The 9,950-nt window shown below is 57.1% G+C and overlaps 1 protein-coding gene across 2 annotated transcripts; it reads right to left on the bottom strand.

The window, feature by feature from the left end:
• Nucleotides 1-915: 915 nt before the first annotated feature.
• Nucleotides 916-6,371, bottom strand: ANKRD23 (ankyrin repeat domain 23). 2 transcript variants are annotated; one of them, XM_084900361.1, is made up of 9 exons: nt 6,308-6,371; nt 5,131-5,277; nt 4,820-4,948; nt 4,101-4,232; nt 3,790-3,888; nt 3,614-3,712; nt 3,421-3,519; nt 3,005-3,103; nt 916-2,922 (listed from the first exon to the last, which is right to left on the bottom strand). In XM_084900361.1, exons 1-9 carry the CDS (start codon nt 6,332-6,334, stop codon nt 2,827-2,829), a joined length of 927 nt encoding a protein of 308 aa, XP_084756487.1. In that variant the 5' UTR covers nt 6,335-6,371; the 3' UTR covers nt 916-2,826. The 2 variants fall into 2 exon arrangements, with proteins under 2 accessions (XP_084756487.1, XP_084756488.1); XM_084900362.1 differs by having other exon boundaries at nt 4,101-4,226.
• Between the last annotated feature and the right edge of the window lie 3,579 nt (nt 6,372-9,950).

Genomic DNA, 9,950 nt, shown 5'->3' with positions numbered 1-9,950 from the left:
GGCTGCAGTGCTGCTTCTGCCCTCCGCTCTGCGTGAGGACTCCTTCCTGCTCCCGCATCACTGACCCGGGCCGCCCCGTCCTCTCGCCCGCCTCCCTGCTCGCTGGGGACACCGCCTGGCGTCTGCGGAGCTCGGGTGGTGGTGTGCCGCCGCCGACCAGGAAATCCTTTTCTGTTAGTTGTCTGACTTTCAACTTTCTTCTTAGCCTTTGGATGTCCAGTTGTTCCAGCACCTTTGTCTTTTCCTTCGTGAATTAACCATTGAACACCACAAAGTGTCTATACACTCAAGCAGTGGACCTTTTTAAATTCAAAATACTGTGGCAGTTAACTGGTTAAATCTTGCATCTTTGAAGAAAGTCATTTGGGCAGGTGGTGCCTGTTTCTGGGTTGTGGATTCTGAACTATTGGTCTGTGTCCATCGGCACCCACTGTGATCCTGGTGCTGCACACCGCACCTCACTTCACCGCGCCTCACCTTACTGCTCCTCACAGGCGTTGCGTGGCTTACAAACGGCGGCAAGACTCCTCCAGCAGAAAGACCCGCTCACTTTATCGCAGGCATCTCCGACGTATGCCTGTAAGGAGTTCTGAAATCTGGTAGACTCCTTCCACTTCATTCTTTTTCAAAATTGTTTTAGCTACAAGTTTAAAAATAATCTTATCTACCTCTATAAAATACCTTACTGGGTTTGGGCAGGAACTGCATAAATCTGTACATCAATTGGGGAGGGTTAAATCGTTGCTGTGTTGTATCTCGTAATCCATGGTCACCATAAGTCTCCATTTACCTCTTGTTCTGTCTCAGTCATTCGTGTTTTGTAGCTTTTGGCATATATGTAAGTCCTTTTGTGTTTTGTTATATTTACAATTAAGGGCTTTATTTTTAGAAGCAATTGTAAATAGTACTTTAACCTCACCAAGAATATGATTTATTGATTTTATTTTTTAATCCTCACCGGAGGACATACTTACAGGTTTTAGAGAAAGGGGAAGAGAAAAATACTGATTGGTTGCCTCCAGTATGCGCCCCGACTAGGAATGAAAACTGCAACCTAGGTATGTGCCTGGCTGGGAATGGAACTGACCTGTGGTGTGTGGGACGGCACTCCAGCCAGCATTTGATTTTCATTGTGGTCACATGGTCATCGTTAATATGTAGAAATGGGGTTTGCATGTTCACCTTATATCCTGAGATTTTGCCCAACTCTTATTCTAGGTGGTCTTGTGGGTTTCTTAGGATTTCCTGCGCGGACCAGTGTGTGGTCTGCATGACAAAGTAACACCTGGGGCCCACCCCGGGGACTCTGACTGTGTTGTCTGAATATTAGGACTTTTAAAACTTTCCCTTGTGAGTCTAAGCAGCAGCCCAAGGCTGAGAACCACTGCTCTTTGAACTTGTCCACCCATGAGCAGAGATGCCCATGAGCGTGAGGGCCGCGGGCCTGGACTCCCAGCGTGCTGCCTGCTGTGCGTGGTGAGCAGCGTGCCCGGCTGCTGGGGAGGCGGGCCCTGGCCCGATGGCCTCGCTGCTGCTCGCCCCGCACACACCGGCCCGGGGAGTGGGGGGTGACCAGCCAGTTTCAATGGACACATTGATGCGTATAAAAGGTACTGTTGTCGGTCACGTAAGTGTCCCCATTCTCTGGGTGGGGAGCCATCTTCTCCGTGGACTAGAGTCCCTGCTGCTCCCCCGGCCCAGCACCTGGTGGTGCTGGCTCCGTCCCCTGGGCGGGCGCCGCCCTGGGGAGGGACAGTGTGGGCTCTAGTCGGCTTTTTCACAATAAGAAGAGCTGGCTCTTGGCCCGAGAAGGCCACCAGCTTAGAAGTAACTGCCTGCACGGTGTCTGCCCGGGGCCGCCCGGGTGCGAGGGAGGGAGGCGCCTTCACCTGGAGCTGCCCCTCGGCTTACCGCTCGGGTGAGGGCAGAGCTCCTCGAGGCTCCCTCCTGGCACTGAGGACCCAGCCTGCCGGGAGCCCGCCCACACCAGCACAGGGAAGCGCCGGGGACAGTGGGAGGAAGGTCCCTTTGGAGAGTGTGCAGTTGGGCCCACGTGGGCGCCAGCCAGCAGGGGGCAGGTGCCGCTCTGCTTCCCTCCACGGCGGGGCTCAGAGCCTGCGGTGCCCCGCAGGGAGGTGGCAGAGGCGACAGCTGCAGGCACGGACTGAGCTCCCTGCATTAGCGCCTGAGGCAAAGAGGGTCCTGGGCCACAGCCCCAAAGCTGAGTGGGCCACCGGCACCCCCGCACCCAGGCCTTCACCGTTACCGGGAGCGCCCGGCTGACCGGCTCAGCGGCACAGGCCTGCCCCAGCCTTCCCCGGGGCGCGGGCTCCGAGCACTGGCTCAGCTCCTCGGTCTCAGGGCTCCCGTGGCCACCAGGCTGGCTCTGGACTTCTGCGCTGGGGCCTCAGACCTGCTGAGCAGCCCCGTCCAGACCAACACAGAGGTCCTGGGCCGAGCTGTCCGGAGCCGCTCAGACACCCGCCGACGGAGCGGCATCACCGAGAGACCGTCCCCGGCGCCGGCCGGCTGTGCCGTGGCCACCGGCAGGAGGCGCCGTGGGAGGGAGGGCACCTCGAAGGCGGCTCCTGGCCCGGGCAGCCCCGCACAGCCCGGGCTGGAGGCCCGGCTTCCTCAGCTTCGCGGCCGTCCCCGCACCGGCTCCGCCGCCTTGTCTGGCCTCCTGGTTCTGCCGCAGCCGCTCCTGCTCCATCTGCCCGCTGGCCGGCCGGGGCGACACCACCGCCTTCCGAGGCCTGAGGTCCGCGCGGACACGGGAGGGGAGGGGAAGGGCGGAATGGTGGCGGAGCGGCCCTGCGGCTGCCGTCAGCACCGGCTGCGGGGATGCCCCTCGTAGGCCTGCAGAGCCTCCCGGATGGCCCGCTGCCAGTCTCGGGCCAGCTGCACGGGGGTCGCCGAAGCCTGGGAACAAGGTTGCCGGTCAGTCCTTCCTCCTGGTGCCCGCCCGCCCGCCCGCCTTCCCGGGAGCCGGGCTGCGGCTCACCTGGTTCCGCACGCCCAGCCGGGCTCCGTAGAGCAGCAGCATCTTCATGGCCCGGTGGTGGCCGTGCCGCACGGCCTCGTGGAGGGCTGTGTCCCCTTCCTGCCGGGAGCGGACGTCGGTGCTCTCCCTGCCTTCCCCTCCCCCACAGGAACGCACTTCCTACGCTAAGGGACCCCCCAGGTCTGGCCCGGGGGAGCCGCGGGCAGCAGCAGCTCTTCCTGACGCACCCTGCCCTGTCCCCGAGGCTCCCTGCCCTCTGGCTTCTGGGCGCTGCTCCTGTCCGGAGCCGACTCCCCGTCCTCGGCTTTAACACTGGGCTCTGGGCCGTGAGCCCCAGTGCTGCCGTGGGGATGTCCTCCTGGCCCCGAGCTCAGGCCCGGTCCCTGCCCCGCAGAGCCGCCCAAACAAGCGCCTACCTTGTCCTGCGCGTCGATGTGGGCCCCGCAGGCGATGAGGTGCTCCAGGCACTCGCAGTGCCCCGTGCGCACCGCCACGTGCAGCGGGGTGCTCCAGATCTAAGGGCGCGGGCGGCAGGGTCACTGAGCGCAGGCTCACCCCAACCCAGGGCTGCGCCTCCTCGGGAACAGGCCGCCACGGGGCGCCCCTCACCTTGTCCCGCGCGTTGACCTGGGCGCCGTGGTTGAGCAGCAGCTTGAGGACGTCCAGGCGGCCGCCCCGGCAGGCCCAGAACACGGGCGTCCTGTCCAGCTGCAAAGCAAAGCGCTGAGTCCGAGGTGCTGCGGCCGCGCCGGCCCCTGCGGGGGGAGGCGCCCTCCCGCTCTCACCAAGTCCCGCGCGTCCACGGCGGCCCCGGCCTGCAGCAGCTTGTCCACCAGCCGGCCGTGGCCCCTCAGGCAGGCCCAGTGCAAGGCCCGGCGGTGCAGCTGGCGGTGGAGACGGGAGGGTGAGCAGGGGCAACGGGTGCCTCTGGAGGTTCCGCCCCTTTCCCAGAGCTGGTGCCCGGAGAGAGCTGCCTGCTCTTAGTCACGCAAAGAGCCCCTCCCTCTGGGTTTGTGCCCCGCAAACAGAAAAGCCCTGTGGTTCCCACGGTGGCACTCCCGCAGTGCCAGCTGCTCTCCGGCCCCCCTCCCTTTACCTTGTCGTGGGCATTGGGGTCCCCTCCGTCCGCCAGGTACTTGTCGATCAGGGCCTCCTGGTTCTCAGCCGCCGCCTTCAGGAATGTGTCCAGGCCCACGGGCTCGGCCTGGGCCTGGGCCTGGGCCTGGGGCTGGTAAGGTAAGGACGAGAGCAAACCAATTGCACACTGCGGGCTGCAGGGCCTACAGACACTGTTGGCTCACACAAATGAGTTTTAAAAACCGACCTCAGTAGATTCTGGCCAGGTAGCTGGTGGGGTGGGGGGTTATGGGTTGACTTGTGTCCCCGCTCCCAGTTCATACACTGGAAGTCCTGACCCCCAGGACCTCAGAATGTGACCTTGTCTGTAACCGTCATGGCAGCTGCCGTGCAGGGGCGGGAACGGAGCGGGTGGGCCCTAAGCCAGGGTAACCGGTGTCTCACCTCAGAGAAAGGGGCACTGGGAGCAGAGCCAGGCACGGGAGAAGGCGTGTGGGCCTGAGGCGGAGGGCGGGTGGTGTGGCCACAAACAAGGGAGCAGCCGGACGGCCGCAGCCCCAGGAGCTTGGGGAGCAGACCCGCCTCCCGACCCCGGACTCCAGCAGCCGCAGGCCCTGAGTGCAGCGGGGCTCCGCTCAGGCTGTGCGGCTGGCAGCGCCCCTTCCCCAAGCCCGCCCTCACCTCTTCCTCAGCCTTGGGAGCGCGCCCCCTTACTCCCCCCTCTGACTGCTCACCCACCTCAACCACGGGCTCAGGTGCCCTGCGGGGGACTCTGCGTTTCAATCGCTTTTCTCTTCGTCTCTGAACCAAGTTTTCCAAGTCAGCCAGGTTCTCCAGGTTAGTTCTGGAACTCTTAAACCTCTCAAGCTGGGGCAGGAGACAAAACCATGCCACTCATCAGCCAGGTGCGGGCTGGGGCAGCCTCTTGTTCTCGGCTGGCCTCTCCCGCCTGCCGCAGACACAGCCGCCCCGCCCCGGCTGCCTGCCGGCCTCCAGGCCCCCCGGCTCTGGGCCTCCCCCGCTCGCCCCCCCTGCACCAGGGCACTCACTCTCCTCCTCTTCTCCTCTTCCAGCCTCTGCCTCTCCTGGGCCACGGCCTCATGGGGTCCCAGCCTCCAGTCTCCGGGCCAGCCTCCAGGATCAGGAATTCCATGTCCACATCCCAACACTTTCCCTCCTTCTCTTTCTCCACTCACCTGTGAGGACAGGGTGAGGGTGAAGAGGATAATTAGGAGGGTCCTTAGAGAGCCAGCTGTGCAGTGGGGGGTCCAACAAGAGCTCACCCTTTTCGGAACTCTCCATGCAGGGTTGCTGCTGGCTCTCCCACCTCCGCCTGCCCTGCCCTGCCCTGGCCTGTCAGCAAGGGCACAGGATGGGGCGTGACCCCGTCTATTTATATGCTGGGCTTTGTCCAGGGGAGCTGGAGCACATGACACCTCAGCTTTCCCTGCATTCCTACCAGATCACGCCATACTGCCAGCCGACCCCAAGCTCGGGGCACAGGAGATGCCTGGGCAGCAGGGGGTGAGGGGTGAGGATGGGGTGGGGGATGGGGTTGTCTTGGATTCCTGGGTTCCAGTCTTGGCTCCTCACAAAGCTGTTTCTTCATCAGTAAAAGGGTGTGGAACTAGCACTCAGCTGTGCTGGGACAGAGCCCCACACTGCTCCGCCTGCCCCTGCCGGGCCCGCACCAAGGAGTGAGTGTGCAGGGGAGAGGCTGGGTGGCCGGGCCGGGGGCTTCAGCCACAGGGAACTGTATTCCCTTTCAAAGCCAACGCTGGCCACGCAGCACGGCTGGGCCCGTGGGCACTGTGGCACCACAGCATCCCGAAGTGCCACCGGCGCTGCCGTTTCCCTCAGCCCAGCACCCTCCCCCTCCCTCCCAGCCGAGGCAGCTGGCCCCCGGCCATTCCCAGAGCCATGGATGTCCGGCATTGAGCTAAACTGAGCCTGGGCCTGCCGCTTCCTGTTCCTCTTTAGCCATCGCCATCCTGTCCAGGGCAAAGCTCACTCTTCTAGGATTTTCACGTCACTCTTTCCCTCTCTTGCTCCCTAGCCCCCTCCCTCGCCACCCACAGGAGAACCAGCACACAGACAGGGAGCTGCTGTCTGGGCTCTGAAAACCCCATCCTCAGACAGAAGCAGCTGCTGCCCCTCATTCTGCTGAGAAGGCCCGGGGGTGCCCGGATGACTGGCTGCCTCCTGGCCCTCCTCCCACGTCCTTACCAACTGCTGCACGCTGATGCCCTCCATGGTCCCCCGCTCTCCGCACCCCAGTGAGAGGAGCTGAGCTGCCAGCACTTTTATAGGGGAGCTGTCCCTGGGGGCAGGCAGGGCGGGGCAGTGGCTGGCACCCAAGCCAGATGACTCTGTGGCTCTGTAATGCCCACCAAAATACCAGGTGGGCCTGTTGCCGGACAGGCAGATGAGGAGCTGCTCTGAGCTGAGTCAGGGGCATCCTCAGACACCTACTACCCCGCACCTATGCCACCCCCCATGCCTACTCTGGAGCAGTTCCACCGGACACGGGTCCTAGGGTGCCTGGCCACTGGCCCGGATTCAGGGGGAAATAGCTCCCACTTTCCTAAGTCCAGACACCACTTATGAAACAGAGTCAAGTGTGAGCCTCCACACTGTGGGTCCGGCCACCTGTGACCCTGCAAGGCCCAGCCCTACCGCCCGTGGGAAAGGAGGCCTGAGCCCACAGGGCCTGGGAACCCTCATGGCAAGAAGTCAGGCGGCAAGGGGTCTCCCAGTGCCAAGGCTGCCCCCACTCTGGGTGGCGCCCCCAAGGTGCCCTTCTCCCTCACCGCGGGGCCTCGTCCAGCCTGTTGCCAGCACCTCAGCCCTGGAAGGCCAGGCCCCACCAGCAGGTCCCTACCAGCCGCCCTCCTGGAGCAGGACATGTCTTTCCAGAGGGGAGGCCAGACTGACATGGCTGCAGGTCCAAGTGCATAACATTCACCGCTAATCCAGTCGCAAAGCAACCTGTCACCAGCCTCAAAATCAAAGTCCTAACAGGCCCTAATGCCAGCCTGCCCTTCAACCAGCCGAGCAAAACGCTCCGTCTTGACCTTTGAGAGGAAACCCGATAGCCAGTAAATAAGACTCCAGAGGGGGAGTAACATGAGCAGAGATGACCGAACGAGAGGGAGGGGGATTTCGGGTCAAGGACACCCCAGGCCCTGAAGAGCTGCCAAGGCCCTACCCCGGGCTAACCGGCTAGTTTGTAAGTTCTTGCCAGTTCTAAGACCAGATTTTTAAAAAAAGTTTTTTGTTTTTTTTTAAGTATGTTTTTATTGAGTTTTTAGAAAGGGGGAGGGATAGAGAGGAACATTTATGAGAGAAATATCATTGACTAGCTGCCTCCTGCATGCCCCCACAGGGGATTGAGCCCACAACCTGGGCATGTACCCAGACCGGGAATCGAACCCTGACCTCCTGGTTCATGGGTGGATGTTCAACCACTGAGCAACACTGGCTGGGCTGAGACCAGATTTGTTTTTTTAAGAAACTCAATCTGTATGCGTCAGGGTGTTCTGTCAAAGGTGCTTCCCTTTCTTTCCTTATGAGGAGGGAAAGGGTACCCAGACCTGAGTGAGGCGGACAGACAAGGAAAAGTGATAAGCTCTGGGCTCCACTGCCAGCCACCTACTCACCCTGCTCCCTGTGTTCCTGGCGGGTTTCACCTGCAACTCAGCAGAAAACTAGTCTCTTCCACATGAAACTAACTGGCCTATTAAAAAAATTACTCCTTGTAAAAAAATCCATACGTAACAAATAAAGCTCCACAAGAGCCCCTCACTCCCCACAGTGGCCCTGGGAACCTGGTCAGTTTGCTAGACTTCCTCTGACTTCGTTCCTGCCATTTGGTGTATGTACATACGTGTTTCTACAGACATGTTTTAAGAGGCACATGCTGTGATCACAACTCAGCACGCTTCCCACATTAGCAGACACCGTTCCACTGCACTGCACTCAAATGGCATGTGGACCCTTTCCCTATCGGGGAGCACCCTGGTTATCCTTTTTTTTTTTTTTTTTTAATATTACACCCCACGCTCAAATGTGTATCTTTGTGAATACCTCCATAAATAGGCATCTTTGTAGATATGAATATTCTTCTATGTAGCTACAGAGAAACCAAATTATTGGCTCATTTAACAACAAATTTTTAAAATGTTTTTCTTGATTTCAGAGGACAGGAGAGGGAGTGAGAGAGAAACATCAATGATGAGAGAATCATTGATCAATTGCCTCCTGCATGCCCCTACTGACCAGGAATCGAACCCTAACCTTCTGTTTCATGGTTCAATGCTCAACCACTGAGCCACACTGGCCAGGCTGTTCATTTAAATTTTAATAGATACTGCCAAGTTACCATCTATAGTGGCTGTAACAATTCATTAACAGATGCCAATGACAAATAACAATATGAAAGGATACAAAACATACTTCTAAAGCTTCTAATCCAGAAGCCATAAACAACTCCTATCCTTTATAATAAAAGGCTAATAAGAAAAAGGTAAAGATTAAAAATTATGAATAACAAATACATATCTATCAACAAGTGAACCTAAAAATCAAGTGAATTAAAAATCTGAGGAACAGAATAAACTGGTGAATATAATAGAATCAGGGGCATAGAATGGGAATGGATTGATAATTCTCAGGGGGAATGGGGTGTGGGGGGTGCGGGAAGAGACTGGACAAAAATCATACACTTATGGATGAGGACAGTGGGGGGGGGTAAGGGCAGAGGGTGGAGTGGGAACTGGTGGAGGGGAGCTATGGGGGGAGGGAGGGAAGGAGAAACAATTGTAATAATCTGAACAGTAAAGATTTATTAAATTTTTAAAAAGAATGCAAAATAACAGCAACAGCACTTTAAAAAAAAATAAATCTTTATTGTTCAGATTATTACAAATGTTCCTCATTTCCCCCCCCCCCCCATTGCTCCCCTCCACCAGGTTCCCACCCCACCCTTTCCCCACCCCCCACTGTCCTCATCCATAGGTGCAGTTTATGTTCAGTCTCTTCCCGCACCCCCACTCCCCTTTCCTCCGAGAATTGTCAGTTCACTCCCCTTCCATACCTCTGATTCTATTATATTCACCAGTTAATATTGTTCATCAGATTTTTTAATTCCCTTGGTTTTTAGATTCACTTGTTATAGTTGCGTATTTGTTGTTCATAATTTTTATCTTTATTTACTTACTCTTCCGAAAGAACCCCCTTCAGCAATTCATATAATTCTGGTTTGGTGGTGATGAATTCCTTTTAGCTTTTTTTTATTAGTGAAGCTCTTTATCTGTCCTTCGATTCTGAGTGATAGCTTTGCTGGGTAGAGTATTTTTGGCTGCAGGTTCTTATTATTCATCACCTTGAATATTTCTTGCCATTCCCATCTGGCCTGCATGGTTTCTGTTGAGAAATTAGCTGACAATCGTATAGGTGCTCCTTTATAGGTAACTATAGGTGCTTTGCTCTTGCTGCTTTTAATATTCTCTGACTTTTGCTCTTGGAATTTTAATTATGATATGTCTTGGTGTGGTCCTCTTTGGATTCCTTTTGTTTGGGGTTCTGTGTGCTTCCTGGACTTGTAAGTCTATTTCTTTCACCAGGTGGGGGAAGTTTTCTGTCACTATTTCTTCCAATATGTTTTCAGTATCTTGCTCTCTCTCTTCTTCTAGGACCCCTATAATTCTGATGTTGGTTCGCTTGAAGTTGTCCCAGAGGTTTCTTACATTATCTTCAACTTTCTGGATTCTCTTGTCTTCTTGCTTCTGCGGAGGTGTGTCCTCTGGCTCTTTGTGTTCCAAACCTTTGACTTGATTCTTGCAATCTTCCATTCTGTTTTTAGGACTCT

The sequence above is a fragment of the Pipistrellus hanaki genome, assembly GCF_964339955.1.
Source record: "Pipistrellus hanaki genome assembly, chromosome: 12".
Lineage (NCBI taxonomy): Eukaryota > Metazoa > Chordata > Mammalia > Chiroptera > Vespertilionidae > Pipistrellus > Pipistrellus hanaki.
The sequence above is the reverse complement of the archived record's forward strand: the minus strand, read 5'-3'. Positions and strand labels throughout refer to the sequence as shown.

Bases quoted from the DNA above. Each gene is read 5' to 3' on its own strand.
- ANKRD23 (XM_084900361.1), bottom strand. From the start codon at position 6,334: ATGGAGGGCATCAGCGTGCAGCAGTTG. The intron at 5,278-6,307 runs GTAAGGACGTGG...CTGTCCTCACAG, and splicing joins GCATCAGCGTGCAGCAGTTG to GTGAGTGGAGAAAGAGAAGG. The intron at 4,233-4,819 runs GTGGGTGAGCAG...TTACCTTACCAG, and splicing joins CACCTGAGCCCGTGGTTGAG to CCCCAGGCCCAGGCCCAGGC.